Source organism: Phaethon aethereus (genome assembly GCF_964289735.1).
Source record: "Phaethon aethereus genome assembly, chromosome: 1".
Classification (NCBI taxonomy): Eukaryota; Metazoa; Chordata; class Aves; order Phaethontiformes; family Phaethontidae; genus Phaethon; species Phaethon aethereus.
The window spans coordinates 1,056,677-1,072,929 of NC_138575.1; the positions used below are offsets into that span (position 1 = coordinate 1,056,677).

Sequence of the window (16,253 nt, forward strand, 5' to 3'; positions counted from 1 at the left end):
GGCTGCGGGACCCACTGCCCGGGGGAAGGAAGGGGCCTGGGCGCCCTGGGCAGGCGGGGGGCCCGGGGGGTTAGGTAACCCCTTGTTAGGCTGGTTCTCCTTTGCGGAGGGCGGAGGGCTCCCTGGAGGAGCAGAAGCGCTTGCTGGGGGGAATGGCTGGCGGTGCCGGTGCTGGCGCCGGGTGGGCTCCCGGCGCGGCTGCTCGGGGCCGGGAACCCGAGGCAGCCGGGCGCCGCGGCCCCCCTGCGGCCCCCGGCACCCCCCGCTTTGCTCTCGGTCCCTGCCAGCCACGGGAGCGTCGTCTCCGAAACCTTAATCGGAGACGGGCTGCGGCGGAGCGGGAGCGGAGGTTCGGTGGCCCCGCGCTGGGAGCGCAGCCCCCGGGGAGGGGGTGATGCTGGTGCCGAGGAAGGGTCCCCCCGGCCGGGCGCCTCCTGCACCCCGCCTGATCCTTGGGGGGGCGGCGGCTGGGACCGGCACCTTTGGGGTCCGAATCGGTGTTTGCGCCGGATTCCTCCGTCCCCCCTTGCAGAGCTCGCTGGGGACCGAAAAGCCGGGGGGAGCGCGGCCGCCCTCCCCGTGCGCAGCCCCAGCCCGTCGCCGCTCCTTTAGGGCCCGGCAGCGCGGCGGGAGCAAACGCCGGGACTGGGCGTCTCCTCTGCAGGCTGCAAAGCGGGGGGTTGGTGGGACCCCCAGCCCCGATCCGCCCCGGCACGAGCATGGCAACCCCCTCAGGGCCGGAGCGCGGCCGAGCTGCGGGGCGGGGGACACGAAGGGGTGTCCCAGGCTGGCCTGGGTGGGCCGTGACCGTACGGGAAGGAGCCGTCCTGCCCGGAGCCGGCGGCGGTTGCCGTTGGGGGCTTGTCCCCGTGGTGGGTTGGGCTGGGGACATGCTGCAGTTGTGCTGCTCTGGGGGTGCAGCCGCCGCTCCCCGGCACGGGCGTGGGGTGGAGGTGGCGTTTCTGGCTGCGTTCCCTGCGGCAGGGGCCGGGTGGGCGGCTCTCCCCAGCGTGCCCATCACCAGGGTCTCTGGCCTCAGGTTTGCTCAGCCGTCTGCCCCGGTGCGTGTTGGGCAAAAGTCTCCCCGCGGCGCCTTGTCCCCGCTCGTGCGCCGAGCGATGCTCGGGGCCGCGGGACGGCGCAGAGGAGCGACGGCGAGCGGGAGGCACGGTGGCATGGTGCCGCGCGCGGCTCGCCCCCCCGGTCCCCGAGCCAAAGCTCGGTCCTCTCCCGCCCGGGGGGCTCGCTCCGGCAGCGGCTTCGGCCGCTCGTCCCGGCACGGGGCAGCCGGCGCACGTCGTCCTCGCCGGCGGAGCCGGGCCGGCACCGAGCTGCTGGGGACGTCTGCCCCTGCCAGCGCCCTTGGGTGGGCGGGAGCCCACGGGCGCCTCTTGCAGATCGGTGTGTCCTCGGGGTGCTGCTGCCCCTCGCCCCCGAGCCGCCCCGCGGCTCTGCAGCGCGGCCGGGCAGGACTCGTGCGCGGGGAGCGGGGCTGGCGTCCCCGCGGCTCGTCCCTAGCGGGGTCACCGCTTGCCCGGTGCCGTCGGGCTGCGCCCCGCCGCTCCCGCGGCGCCGGGGACGCGGGGACGGAGCCTCGCGCCCGGCTCTGCCCAGCCCCGAAGCGCGACGTCCCCCGGCGGGCAGACCGCGGCGGCGGGGGGCTGGGACGCCGCGGGTGCCACCAGCCCTGCGCTCGCCCCCCCCGGCACAGCCTCCTCTTCCTGCCCAAAATAGCGGAAGGTGCTTATTCCTGGCGGCTTGGCATTTGGAGCGCTGCCTCTGCAGCTGCCTCCTGCTGCAGCTTATTTCCTCGTTTATGAATCCTTTTTTTTTTTTATCCCTTGCTCCCAGGCTATTTTCGGCTCCCGGTGATGGCTCTGCCCTGCCCCCCGTCCAGGGCAGGGGTGCTCCCGGGGCTTGCCAACGGATCAGGCCCCCCGATACGTAGATATATATATAAAAAACGACGTCGTCGTTTTTTCGGTAGTGCGTTAGCGGCCCGTGCCCTGCCTGTGTAATTGGAGGAGAATTACAGATGCGCTCAGCGAAGTAGAATTTATGAATTTGTTTAAAGCAGCGGAGTGTAATGGCAGCCAATTTACCGCGCCGCCTCGGCACGCGGCGCCCGTTGGCAGCCGGCCCCCGAGCCCGGCCGGCACCGACCTCCCCGCGCTGATGAGGGGGTGGCGGGGACAAAAAAGCAATAGGAAAGTAAAACCAAGGAGGAGGTTCCCGTGGACCGAGGGCGCCGGCCCCTCCGGTTTTGGGGGTGGTATGGGGGTCTCGGGGTGCTGCCGGGGCACCCCGCCGCGGCTGTCCTGCGCGCTGATGCGTGGCTGTGCCCTGGGGTCCCCGTTAGCGGCGAGACGCCGCTCCGAGCGCCTTCCCGCGGCCAGCGGCGTGGGACGGGGTGGGAGCCTCCCCTTCCCCGCCGCGGCGGGTCTGATCCCCTCCGCAGCCGGAGTCCGGCACGACGCGCGGGGTCCGGCTACGGTGGGTGGCGGGCGGGACGGGCCCCTTCGCCCTCCCACCGGTGCTGAGCCCCCGCTCTTCCCTCTTGCAGCAACATCGCCGAAGCGCTGGTGAGCAAGGGCCTGGCCACCGTCATCCGCTACCGGCAGGACGACGACCAGAGATCCTCGCACTACGACGAGCTCTTGGCCGCGGAGGCTCGGTGAGTGCCGCGCCGGGGGGGTGCTGCTCCCCCCGCCGTGGGGAGGCGCGGGGCTGCGCCGCGTCCCCCGCGGTGTCCCTGTCCGTCCGTCCGTCTGTCGCCGTGGCTCGGGGTGGCCTCCGGGCCCCGCATCCCTCCTGGCCGGGGTGAGCGTCCTTTCCCCTCCGCGGGCGGTCCCGGCGCTGCACGATCTCCAGCCCGCCCTGACCCCCCCCAGCAGCCAAAATCCTCCCGGAGCAGGGCCTGGCTGCGTGTGCCGCCCCTCCCCGGCCTCCCCCCCGCTGCCGGCGCGGCGCCGGTGCCGCGGACGGGCCCGGCGCTGGCGGAGGGCCAGGCGCGCCGTGAGTCGGTGGGGAACGTCGCGCTGCGCGGCGGGTTCTCCGTGTCGACGCCGGAGCTGGCGGTAAGCGGCTGAAGGCAGATGACGTTTGCGAAACGCCCGGGAGGCTGGTTGGAGTCTCAGGGCCCCTTGCGTGCATCACGTCGGGGTTCAAAGGCCCCGCTCCGCTCCTCGCGGCGGCGAGCGCGGCAGAACGCTGCCGCAGCCTTCCTGCCCCGGCCTGTCTGCCGGGGGAGTAACGGCGTGAAAACCCCGTGACGCGAGGGACTCGAGACATGTCCTGGCCTCCCGCAGTTAGGTTGGGGTTATCGCGGTGAGGAAAACGCGCGTGGATGCTTCCCCGCTCCGTGTCCTCGGCGCAGCCGGCGGAAGCGCTGATGCAGGCAGGGGCTGATGCAGGCAGGGGCTGATGCAGGCAGGGGCTGATGCAGGCAGGGGCTGACGCAGGCAGGGGCGCGCTGCCTGCCTTCTCTTCTGCCAGCTGGGAGGAAACGGGCCGCGTTATCCGCCTGACCGGGCAGCCCTGCCGGCTCCGCTGCCTGCACCTCACGGGCAGGCAGGGATGCACCTGGGCAGGTCGCGCCGGTGCCTGCAGCCGGCCGGCGCTTGCGCGTGGCTGGGGTGGGAGGGAGGCACAAAGCGTTGTCTTCCTCGGGCAGCGCCCGCCTTCCCGCGTCGCTGTGCTGGGCTGCGTGCTCCAGCTGTGCCTGCTCCAGCTGTGCCTGCTCCAGCTGTGCCTGCTCCAGCTGTGCGTGGTCCCAGTGTGCACCGTCCGGCTGTGCGTGGTCCGGGCATGCACCATCCAGCTGTGTGTGCTCCAGCTGTGCATGGTCCGGGCATGCACCGTCCAGCTGTGCGTGGTCCCGGTGTGCACCATCCAGCTGTGTGTGGTCCGGGCATGCACCATCCAGCTGTGTGTGCTCCAGCTGTGCATGGTCCTGGTGTGCACTGTCCAGCTGTGCGTGGTCCAGGCATGCACCATCCAGCTGTGTGTGCTCCAGCTGTGCGTGGTCCTGGTGTGCACCGTCCAGCTGTGCATGGTCCGGGCATGCACCATCCAGCTGTGTGTGCTCCAGCTGTGCATGGTCCGGGCATGCACCATCCAGCTGTGTGTGCTCCAGCTGTGCATGGTCCGGGCATGCACCGTCCAGCTGTGCGTGGTCCCGGTGTGCACCGTCCAGCTGTGTGTGCTCCAGCTGTGCGTGGTCCTGGTGTGCACCGTCCAGCTGTGCATGGTCCGGGCATGCACCATCCAGCTGTGTGTGCTCCAGCTGTGCATGGTCCTGGTGTGCACCGTCCAGCTGTGCGTGGTCCAGGCATGCACCATCCAGCTGTGTGTGCTCCAGCTGTGCGTGGTCCGGGCGTGCACCGTCCAGCTGTGCGTGGTCCAGCTGTGCGTGGTCCCGGTGTGCACCGTCCAGCTGTGCGTGGTCCAGGGTGCACGGGCCAAGCACGTGCGATCCAGCTGTGCACGGTCCGGCGCGCTGCCGGAGGTGACGGCGTCCTTCAGCCCCGCTTGCAGCCCAGTGCCGCCTGGACCGGGGCCGGCTCCGCGCCCCGCGTCTGCGCACGGAGCGCTGCGCCCGCGCCCCGCGTGTCCCCGCGGCCTCGTCCCGCGGCCCGTCCCCCCGGATGGCCGCACGGGGAAAGGCAGCGGGTGCCCCTCTCCTCCCCCCGCCCCGCTCCCCTCCGGCTGGGCTGCCGCCCACCCTGCGCTGCGTCCCCCCCCCGCCGCTCCCGCGCTCCCCGGGGTGCTGGCCCGGCTCCGGCTGCGCCGCAGGCGGCGGCACGGCCGGGCACGGCCGGGCGGTGGGATTTCAGCTCCTCCTCGGCAGCAGGTTCGGCAGCAGCTGGCGGCGCGGCGCCGGCGGCAGGGGAGAGCGGCTTTGAGGGGGTTGCGGCGTGGTTTCTGCCAGCCCGCTGCGCCAGACTGCGCTCGGTTTTACCGCAAGCCTCTCGCTTTTGAGGGGGAAGGTTGATACACGGGCTCTCGCGCTCCCCTTCCCCCCCAGCCCGCACGGCGCGGGATCGGCAGCCGGCGGATGGCTTGGGGCGTCCCCGCCGGGCGATGGCGATGCGCCTTTTCGAAAGCGGGGGTGCCCGGCATCCGTCGGCGTCTCGGAGCGCTCCGGCGGGGGCGATGCTCCACCGGGCGCCGGGACGCACGGGGCCGGACGCGGTGGACGGCGCCCGCAGCCGCGCGCGGCTGGGGTTCGAGCTCGGTTGTCCCAAAAATCAGGATGCTCGGATGTCCCGAATATCGGGGTGCTCGGATGCCGCAGCCGTGGGGACGCTCGGATGTCCCCGGTGGCTCCCAGGCGCAGGGCTGCGGTTCAGCCCCGAGCTCTGCCGCCCTTGCCCGCGGCGGAGGGGGTTGTGCTGGCAGCGGAGGCGGCTCGGCCGCGCCGTGGAGCAGGAGGTTTGGGGTGGGATCGGGGCGCAGGGCCTGGAGCTGCCTGTGGAGGGGGCTTGGAGCGGTTTGGGTGATCGTTGCTTGGGCTTTGCAAAATCCCTTTAACCTTCCCGGCTCTTCGGCAAAGGGCGGATCGGATCTGCCCGGACTCGGCTGCCGGTGCCGGCTCCATGTGGGGTTTAGAAAGGAGGTGATTAGTTTTCCCACCCCACCGGCTCATGCTGGAGCGGGCGCGTGCCCTCCCTGCATCCCCCAGCCTCGCTTTCCAGCAAGGGGCTGCTCCGGGACCACGCGCCGATGCCGCGCCGCCCCGTGAGCCTGCTGCCGGCAGCGCTGCCGGCTCCGGCCCTGGGCTCTGCCAGCGCCCCTGCCTGCCCCGGCCGCGCAGGGCCGGCTGCCTCGTCCCGCTCCCCCGTGGCAAACCCTGCGGCGAGGAGGGGAAGCGCTGGAGCCGGCGGGGGCGACTGTGGGGACACGGAGCTCGTGCACGGGGTGGCTTCGTCCCGGGAGGGACCGTCGCACCGCCGGCATCCCCGCGCCAAGGACGAGCATCCCCGGCTGCCGGTGCGGTGGTTTCCAGCCTGCCGGGCGTTACGGCACTCGTTTGACTCTGTCTTTCTTCTCAACCTGGGGAAAGAGCTGTTTTCCCGGGGAAAAAAGCTCTTTCTGGCCAAGCCACTTACCCGCGGGTGCAGCGCCGAGTGGGGAGGGGCATCTCAAAGGAGGGCGAGGGAGCAAGGAGAAATCCTGTTGCTGATTTAACGGGTCGGCTTCTTCCAGACAGCCCCTTGAATGATCCAGCTCAGCAAATTTAATGCTGCACGAAGCCTTGGTAGGGGCTTTGAATTTTTCCCCGTGTATTTTTATTATCATCACGGTCCACTCGGAACAAATTTGTGCGCGGGAGCAGCTATTAGGCAGGATTGAAAAATGAGGAGCTTTCATTTCCAGTCTGCTGCAGGAGCCCGAGGACCTGTGCCCGTGGGGAAGGGGTGGATTTGGGGCACCGTGGGGCGCGGCGGCTTGTCGCTTGAATCACCGGAGCGTCGCGCAGCGTGGGGACAGAAGGTGCTGCGCGGAGGCTGCGCGCCTGCCGGCCGTGCCCTGTGGCGGGGGACGTCCTGCGGCGCTTGGGGACGGGGCCAGCGCCGAAAAAGCAGGGCTGGCTTCGCTGGGGAAGTCCCTCGCGCCGGGCACCCCGTGGGATGAGCCGACGTCCCTGCCTGCCCCGGCTGCGGGCGCGGGCGAGCCGTGGGCGCAGCACCCTCCAGGAGACGCCCGGCAGGGACCTGGTTTCCAGCCTCGCTTGAGCCGCTGGATTAGCCACCCTGCTGCTGACTGGCCGAAAAAAAACAAACCCCAAAAAACACCGGGCAGCGAGCTCGCCGCAGCCTCGGGAGCTCGCCCCGGCTCGGCACAGCACCCTCACGCCGGCACGGTGCGGGGCGGGCGGCAGCGGCTCCGCGCTCGCTTCTGCTCTGCGCCGGTAACACCTGGCAAATAAGCCCGGCCTTTGGAAGCTGGACGAGGAGAAAGCTGCCGGGGAAGGAGCTCTAGCGAACGTGTGCTGCCCTTTCACCCGCCGCTGCTTCCGCTGCCTCCCGCGCCCGGCCAGAAGCCGGCCCAGCCGTGAACCGCATGCAAACCAAATAAATCTGCTGCCGGGGCGCCGGTGCGGCCGCCCTTGCCACCCGCCCACCGAGGCGGCGAGCCCGAGGCCGGGGCAGCGTGCGCCCCGATTCTCCCCGTGCCGCTCGGCCGCGGGCGCAGCCGGGGCGCCGGGGGGTGAGGGTCGGCGGCGCCGCGGTCCCAGGGCTCTGCTTTGGGGTTGCGGCGCTCGGCCCCGAGCCGATGGCCACGGCTCCGCCGGAGAGCGGTGTCACTAATCCCCTCCGGCCGGGTCCGGAGGCTGCTCCCATGCCGGTGCTGCACCCTCCTCCCCGGGCGGAGCCGGCGCGGCAGCCGGCAGCTGAGGCGGCACCGTGCTGCAGGCCCAGGTCCGGCATCGGGTCTGGAGCACCCGCTCGTTTTTCAGCCGTGAAGCGCCTTCCCCGCGCGGTATTGCGTCACCCCGGCTCCCTATGGTCTCGATATTACTTTGACCTGGCAGGAGCTTATCTCCGTTAGGGTCGGAGCGCTTGCCGCGTATTTTGCATTTAAAATGTTTCGTGCGCTTAAGAGCTGAAAGAAACGGGTATTAATGTTGCGTCTTCCTGTTGATCCCTCCCTTTGTGTGGGCAACAAAGCCATTTAATTCGGTAACGGGGACGGGCGGTCCCTCTGATCAGGTACGTGCTGAGCTCAGGTGAGCGGCCGAAGGCCGGTAATTGGCATTAGCGGGCTAACGAGCCGGCCCGTGTCTCCCGGGGCGGGCGCGGGGGGCAATGCCCGCCCTGCCAGCCGCCGCAGCGGGCGCTGACGGCTCGTGCCACCTCTCTTTTGCAGGGCCATCAAGAACGGCAAAGGGCTGCACAGCAAGAAGGAGGTGCCGATTCACCGGGTGGCCGACATCTCCGGGGTAAGGACCTTCCGGCGCGCGGCGTGGGCAGCGGCTGCACCGGCTGTACCGAGTCCCAGGTTGTTCGCCAGGGTGGGGCGCGTGGAGCAGAGCCGGGGAGGTGCTGGGTGCCGGCGCTCCCGCGTGGCCCGTGGTCCCGCTCGTGGCACGTGGGATGTGCAGGAACTCTGCAGGCACGGCGCCCGCCCACCGCCTCTGTCGGCATCTGCCGGAGGAGCCGGGACAGCCGGCTGGGCGTAGGGCAGCCCGACCCCCTCTGCCGGGGCTGGTGGCCCCCCAGGTGCCACCGCAGAAGCTGTCTGTCACCCCCGGCGCACCCCGAAGGGGTGAAATCAGATTTCTGCCGGGGATTTCTCTTCCCTGGGGCGGTCTCACCGCGTGCCTTGCGCCGGCATCGCCCCGAGCATCAGCGACGAAGGGGACCCCGCGGTGCCGCGGGGTTTTGCCGCGCAGGGCTGCCGCGGCCGTGCCGGGCGCATTCATAAACCGGCAGGTGGGAGCTGCGTCCGTGCGTCCGTCCTCGGTTTGATGCCCCGGCTCTCGAGAAGGTCCTTCGTCTCCCGGGGGGACGGAGCTCTGTCCCGGGAACCCAAATTCCTGCCCGCACAAGCCTCCCGCCCCACTTTTCATGGCCGGGGTCCGCAGCGGTGTGCGCTGCTCTCGTGAGATGGAGACGTCTCGTCCCCCCCGGGCAAAGCCCTCGTGGGGTCCCTGCCGGGGAGGGCACCGTGAGGGGTGCTGGGGACGCCCCCGCGGCAGAGCTGCCGGCTCCCCGGGGCTCGGCTGCCTTCTCGGCTTCTGAGAGCCACGTGCTGGCGCCGGTGCCGCAGAGGCTGAGGCAAAGCGGCGGTGCCGGGATGCGGGGACGTCGCTGCTCCGAGCCCCCCGGCCCCGGTCCCGGCAGCGTCCCTGCGCCGGGGCCGTGCTGCCGCCGGGCTCGCTAGGAGCCCCCGTAACTCAATCAGAGCAGCGAGCGAAAGGGTGGCAGCCGGATGGGAGGAGGAGGGCCCCTGCAAACAAAATTAGGCTAATGCATCGCGGCTTTTATGAAGATTTGTTAATCTTTAATAGTTTTCTGTAAATTGATCCCGGCCTTAGTTAGCCGCGTGTCAGCAGTTGTGCGGCGTGATGAATGCGGGCGCGCGCCGAACTGACAGCGGGTGCTTTGCCACTGCCAAAATAATTCAATGTGAATTAGCGTCGGCGCGCTCCTCCCGCCGCCCGCGCACGCGCCGGGCTCGGCGAGGGCCCGCGCCCGGGGTCCCGCGGGGTTCGGGGTGCTGGGAGGCTGAGCATCGCGATCCCCCGCGTTCTGCTGTCCCTCCCGGTTGTCGGTCCTGGCTCGCCGGCACCAAACTGGAGCCTCTCCGGCACTGCGCCGGGATGGGAAGCGTGAGCCAGGCAGGGCTGGGGGGGAAGGTGATATATTGGGGTGCCGGTGACCCCAACGGCAGGACTTGCCAGCGATGCAGAGGCATTGCCGTGCCGCCGCCGCCGTGCCGCCGCCACCGTGCCGCTGCCAGATCCGCTTGGTGCGATGCGACCTTTCAGGACGCGGTGACAGGGCGGGCGCAGGACCCTCGGTGCCAGCCCGACCCTGACCCGTGCCGGTGCGTCCCATGGGGTGGCTTCGGCGCACCCCTCGCCCATGGATGACGACCTGTGCTGTCCGCCGCCGTGACGCCGTCACTGTGTCCTTGTCCCTGGGCCAGCATCGCTGTCCCTGCGCTGTCAAGCTGCTGGCCCCCAGCCCTGCCTTACCCTGCCTCCCCATTCCGGAGCTTCCCGGCTGGCTCGGCAACCGGCAGAAGTTGGGGATTAGCTCAAATACAGGATTCAGCCTGGTTTTCCCGGCTCCGGCGCAGACTCCTGTGTGTCCCCCCCCAGCTCCTGCTGGGAAATGTCCCTTCCCTTTGGTTTGGGCCGTCCGATGGCTGATGCCCTGGGGTCCCAGGAGCGTCCCCCTCCTCTCCAGCGCCCCAAGGCCGCCCCGGTCCCGTCCCCATCCTCCCCCTGCCCACGGCAGCCGTTCCCTGCGTGCCGGCAGCTGCCAAGGGAACCGGCATCCCTCCTCATGGACTCGTGGAGATGCTGCAGGCGAGAAAAATTCCTCCGCCCCTCCTCAAAAAAAAAGAGAAAAAAGCGAAGAGGGAGGTGCAGCAGCGATACAAATCCACGCTAGCTCGCTTCTCCCGTTAGCGCGCGCGCCGGCATGGGAGCGCAGGCAAGCGCGCGGCGCCCCGGCCGCCGGAAAGGCTCCTGTCCTTGTGAAAAGTCCTTGAATAATTTTGCATAATTGGCAGAGCTTCACATAAAAGTGAAGTTACGATGATATTTTTTTCCTCGCTGTATTTATGCATAATTTTCCTTCAATTCCCAGCTAATTGAACGCTGGAAGTGTTAAAGTAATAGTAATGGGGGTGATACCGCCCGGGCGGGAGGGGCGGGCAGGGAGCGGGGCGGGCAGAGCCGGCAGCACCGCGGTGGGGTGCCCTGGTCCACCGAGAACTGGGGGGCCCTGAAATGGCGTGGGATGGGAGTGCCGGGGGGTTGGCACCCCCCGAGGCGGGCGCACGGAGTAGGGCGGGTGGGTCGTGCCCTGGAAGCGCCTCTTTCTCCCCAGGGAGAGCGGAAGGAGCCTGAGCTGCCAGCTCGGCGGCGGGGGACGACTCCTGCCGGCGCTGAAGGTGAGAGCCAGGGCTCGGCGCAGCCGGGCCGGGGCAGACGCCAGCGCGGCAGAGATCCCCCGCGACTCCTTCCCCGTCTGAATTTATCCAGTGATGCCCCCTCAGCCGCCGGCGCGCGCTCCTCCGCCTGCGGCAGACCCGAGAGCCTCCGTCGCCGTGTCCCGGTGCGGGCGCGTCCGACGACATCCCCTGGACGGCACACACCGGGCGGGCTGCGGCATCCCGAGCCGGGGCCCGCCTCTACACGCACCCACCGCAGAGCCGGCGCTCTGCCGCGCTCCCGGGGCCACGGCCCCGCCAGAGGCTGCCGGGCCGGCTCCTGCAGCCGGCTCGGAGCGGGCGGGGGGCTGTTTGCCGGTCCCAGGCTGCTCGCGGGGCGGTTGGGACGTCGCTGTCGCGTGCCGAGCCGGAGGAGCAGGGGGTCGCCGGCCCCGGAGAGCAGAGCCGGGGGAAGCAGGGCTGGGAGCTCCTCACCTCCGTCCCCGGCGAACCGCAGCACCCGCGGCCGGCAGCCTCTGCAAGCGCTCTGCGCCAGCTGCCGCCGTCCCCACGGCCACCCGCCGTGTAGTCGGGCACCCGCGTGCCGGGCTGGCACGATGGCTCAGACCCGTGCCGGGGAGCCACGCTGAGCGCTCCCAAAATCCACACCCAGCAATCGCTCCTGGCACCGGCACAGCCATCCCCTCCGCTGGCACCGGCTCCCCTTGCCCCTTCCTCGTCCTGCTGGCCACTCGGCACCGCAGCCGCCGGCCCCTCGGCACCGCAGCCGCCGGCCCCTCGGCGGGTGATGCCAGGCGCGTGCCGTCCCAGGGGAGCCCAGCTGGCTTGGATGGGGCTCCAGCGCGGCGCTCGCCACTGCCGGGGGAGAGGCGGGAGGTTCTGCTGCTGCGCAGCAGCCGCGAGGTCTGCGCGGGGACGGGGACGGGGACGGGACCGTGGCGGCAGGTGTGGGACGCGCACAGCGGGTATTGGTGCTGCCGCGCGTCCCGCTGCTCCGGTCGGCGGGGACGGCGTGAGGGGAGACGCCTCGGTGCGAGGGAAGGATGCACGTGGGGGTCCCGTACCCCAGCGAAGCCGCCCGGCGCATCCTCCCGGCAGCGCGGCTCCCCTCCGCCTTCCCCGCCGGAGCCCCGGGCCGACCTGCCCTAACGGGCCGCCGGGGAGCGGGCGGAAATCCACCCGTGCCGCGCCGGGCTGCCGGCGGGCCTCGCCACGCCGGAGCTGCTGCTCTCCGCTCACCCCTCCGTGGTGCCGGCGGGCGCCGGCACGACTCTGCCCCTCTTGCGGAAGAGCCGCTTCGCCTTGTGCAAATCCCGGCGGGTTTTTAAGGTCATTCTCCAGCACCTTCGACCGCCGCCGCCGCCTCCTTTTGGTGCTGGTGGCAGCCAGCTCGCCGGGCCGGTCTTCGGCACCGAGCTCTTCCTCGCTGCCTCCACCGCCCGCGCCGGGGGGGCCGGGGGGCTTCCCCATCACCCGCTCTTGGGCCGGAGCAGGGAAGCCCACCCCACGGCGGGCTCCTTTGGCAGCTTTTTTTTTCCCTTAAGCTAATCAAATCGTGACTGTATAGTGATTACCGCTAATTAGTAGCCTTCATTAGCGGCTCCCGGTTTAGATTTGCATATGTTAGACCGGAGTGGTTAGCGTCGGTAACGTGGGTTTTCTTTGCGTGCGGTTTGCACTTACACGTGTTGGATTAACTCCTCGACCGCACAGCTGCTAAAAAAACCTCCCCGGCCGCGTTCTGCGCGCGTGGCGACGCGCCGTCCGGCGCCGCGCGCGCCCGGAGCCGTGCAGCAGGATGCCAGCGGGTCTTCGGCTGGGGTGCTGGGGGGGGGGTGCCTGGGACCCCTTCGCGGCCGGAGGGAGCTGGGAGACGTCGGCACGAAGGTGCTGCTCAAGCGTCGGCGCGTGGCCGGGGAGCCGGCGGGGCCACGCCGCTGGGCGGGCACGCTGCCGCCCCGAGCTTTTTGGCACCCCCCCCCCAGGCTCTGGGAGAAAGATGCCGAAGCACCGGCGCGGCAGATGACGGTGTCTTTTCCCGTGTCGAAGCCGGAGGATGGCAGTTCTGGCCCCCGGGGACCGCCGAGATCTGTGCCCGCTCGGTGCGTGCAGCAGCTCCAGGTTGCAGACCGGCAGCACCGGAGGCCGCTGCCGCCGCGGCACGGGCCGGCTCCGCGCAGCCGGCGGCTTTGGCTGGCACGCGTGAGCGAGCGAGCAGCTGCTCGCTGCGCCGAAGCGGATTAAACCGGGGACGCACAAACACCGGCCCCTTGCTCCTGCCGTTCTGCGAGCCGCGTGTGCCGCCAGCACCGACACCCGCCGGAGCCGCGGGCAGAGCCGCGCGGCTCCTGCTCCTCCGGCTCCCGACGCTCGTGCCGCGGCTCCCCCGTCCCCGGGGAGGTTTGCCTCTTCTGCCGCTGCCATCTTACAGCCTGCTCTGGACGCGGCTCCGTCTCCTCTGCCCGCAGGTGCCGGCGCCTTCCCCCTCCCGCCCCGGCTCCCAGCCTCGGCGCCAGGATTTACAGCCGCCCCCGCTCGCCCGCGCCCCCGGCGAGCCCCTGCGCTCCCCACGCCGCTGCCCTCGGGTTGCCGGCGGGTTGCACTCGGCTTCGTCAAGTTATGAAGCCCTGCTCCGGCCGCTGCCCAGGGGAGCCCGTCCCGCCGAGGGGCGCCCGGTTTCGGCCGCGGCACGCTCCCTCCGTGGCCCGTTTGTCTAAATCAAGGCCGGAGCGGGACAAAAAGCCACCTGGCTGCCTTTTTGGGAGCAAATACATTCCTCGGGCAAATACATTGGGAGCTCGTGGCACGGAGCCTTTTGCCCCTGGGACAGGCGGCACGCAGAGGTGCCGGCTGAGGCCGCCGCGCTGAAGCCGGCCGCCGTGCCGGTGGGCTGAGGCGGGCGCGGGGGTCTGGGGTTCCCCGGCTGCGCGGTGCAGAAGGGTTTCGGCGCTCGGTGTCGCGTCTGCCGGCACGCGGGTGCTGCGCCGGCCCCTTGCAGAGACGGCGACGCTCGCGGTGCCGGTGGCTGGGGTGCGGGCGCCGCTCTGCGCCGCGGGACGCCGGCACACCGGCCCCGGCCTCCTGAGCTACTTGGCAGCTCGTTAAGTTTTCATTAACGAACGTGGCTGAATTTATACGCGGCAGCTTGCTGCTGGGAAGGGGGCGGGCGGCGCGCAGAGGGGGGGTCCCGGGAAAGGGGGGGCCTGGGCTGCGCCGTTATGGAGGGGAGGGATGGGGCAGGATCAGGCCTGCCTGCTCCTGCCTGCTCCTGCCTGCTCCTGCCTGCACCCAGGCAGCCGTCGCTGTGCCGGAGCAGTCAGAGCCCGCGCCCCGGGGACGTGGGTGCAGATGTGGGGTGCGCGGTCCATCCCGAGCCGGGAGAAGTGGGATCCCTGCCCGCGTCCCGCGCCCCTCCCCAGCTGGCACCGGGCAGGCGCGGCCGCGCCGGGCACCGAGCCCGCGGCAAGCGGCAGCCGCCGTCCCCACCCCGCGGGACGGCGGGGAGCCGGCGGGTCCCCGCGCGTCGGGGGGGGCAGGCGGTGCCCCGGCACCCCGCACCCTGACCCCCCGCTTTATCCCCCCGCCAGGACACCCAGAAGGCGAAGCAGTTCCTGCCCTTCCTGCAGCGCGCCGGCCGCTCCGAGGCCGTGGTGGAGTACGTCTTCAGCGGCTCCCGCCTGAAGCTCTTCATGCCGAAGGAAACCTGCCTCATCACCTTCCTGCTCGCAGGTGAGCCCCCGGCCGCGCGCCGGCTCCGGCCCCGCCGCCTGCTTCGAGGGGGGGTCCTCGCCCCGCTTGGGCGCGCGGTCCTCCCTCGCCCCCGGGGCCGCGGGCGAAGTTAACGCCGGTGCTGCCGAGGGGTGACCTCGGCGGGGGTTAACTGAGCTGGGGAGCTCCGAGGGGCAGCGACAGCGGGGGGGCCGGCGGAGGGGGCCCTTCCGCACCAAAAACGGGGAGCAGGCGGCGAACCCCAGGCGCGTCGCGGCGACGGGGGAGGAGGTGGTTGGGCTGCGGGCCCGGGACCCCGGGGATGGGCTGGGCTGCCGGAGGTGCCGGCGGGCGCCCCGGGTGCGTCACCCCCGGGGCTCGCCCGCGGGGAGGAGGCTGCGCATCCCTGCACGCGCACGGCGGTCGTTTCGGTAGGTCCTACAAAAACCGAAGAACTGCCTCCACCAAACCAAGCCCACCTGCGGTGCCTCTTTCAGCCGCGGCTTCGCCTTGGAGCCGAGTGCGGCAGGAGCGTCACGACCCTCTAGGCTGGCAGCGGGACGGGCAGACGCTGCCAAGGTGTCACCCGGCGGTGCGCCGGGACGGGGAAAGTCCGGACGTCGCCAGTGAGAGCGGCGGCTCGCAGAGCCTCCGCCGGCGCTGCCGGATCCCTCGGTGGGGGAGGACGCGGGGCGGCTCATCTCGCGCTCCCGTTTCTATGGCGATAACCGCGTATAAAGGATGACCCTGAACGCCGATCGTTCACAACTTGGTTATGAAAAATTCAATAAGCGTATAAATAGATCTTATATGGGGATGAAAACATGGAGGTTTCCGTGAGCGGCAGCTCTTGCCGCTCCCACTGAAGGAATATTTATCCTGGGGGCCGGGACGGAGTTTTTGGCCGCCCGGAGCCAGGGAAGGGTGCGTGAGCTGGCAAAGCCAGCGTGCGGCACGGAAGGGGCGACCCGCCTGCGCTGCCTGCGCCCGCTCGTCCCGGACCCACCCTTCGCCGCCCCCCAAGGCCACCGGCAGCCGGCTGGGGAGCGCCGAGGGCTTTGGGGAGCGGGAAGCACCGCGCCTGGTCCCGGTGATGCTCCCGGAGCGCGGCTCGAGCCGCCGCCCCAGGGCGACCGGGGGCGATGCCACGGTCCCCCCCTTCACCCGCTCGCTCTGGCGAGCAGCGCCCGGCCCCTCGCGCCCCAGAGCCCTTTCCTGTTGCACCCAAAGGTGCGGGTCCTGAGCTCCGGTGCCGGTGGACCGCTCGCTCCGGCCGCCTGGCCAGGGACCCCAGTCCCACCAGTAACCCCCCCGTCACCCCGCGGTGACCGGAGGGCGACGCTCTGGCCTGGGGACAGCCCGTCCCCGTGGCCGGCCGGAGCACGAGCAGCTCCAGGCTGGCTCCTGCCGCGTGGGAAGCGCGTCCTAAACCTGTCCCTCTCCGCGTGCTGGTGCGTATAAATAGTCACAATCTTATTTATAATTAACCGTTCCTAAAGTCAGCTGCAAAAGACGGGGAAACGAGGCTCCCCCCTTGCCTGCGACTGAGACATTAAAATTTTAAGAAGTGATAAAACTCCCACGTGCTCGGGAGGAGGAATTTAGATGTATTTAAGTGTTTCTGGTTTAAAAAGGCTGCCGCTGGGTTCGGCCGCGTTTCGTACGCGAAAATCCCGCCGGCTCCTCCGGGCGCTCCCCGCGAGAGGAGCCGGTGGCGGAGCGCCGTCCCGGCGGCGTCCCGGGGTCCCGCTGGCACACCGGAGATGCTCTCCCCGATTTCGGGCCCCGCGTTCGGCTGCGGCTGGGGCGGGATCCCCTTCGCCGACGTCGAGCGGCCGCTTCACGGGAGCGGGGAAGGAGCAGCCGCGGTTCCCGGTGCTGGCGGCGGCAGCCCGGCGTGCCCCGTCCTCCTC

At 70.6% G+C, this 16,253-nt stretch overlaps 1 protein-coding gene across 1 annotated transcript in view; it reads left to right on the forward strand.

The window, feature by feature from the left end:
* The window catches only part of SND1 (staphylococcal nuclease and tudor domain containing 1), a gene marked incomplete at both ends in the record, with an annotated part of 84,617 nt that extends 69,729 nt beyond the window's left edge, over positions 1 to 14,888 (forward strand). Inside the window, 4 exons of the mRNA XM_082013824.1 lie at positions 2,564 to 2,674; positions 7,873 to 7,945; positions 14,220 to 14,361; positions 14,776 to 14,888. Coding sequence (XP_081869950.1) covers positions 2,564 to 2,674; positions 7,873 to 7,945; positions 14,220 to 14,361; positions 14,776 to 14,888 — 439 coding nt within the window. The remainder of the gene's footprint in view (positions 1 to 2,563; positions 2,675 to 7,872; positions 7,946 to 14,219; positions 14,362 to 14,775) is intronic.
* Between the last annotated feature and the right edge of the window lie 1,365 nt (positions 14,889 to 16,253).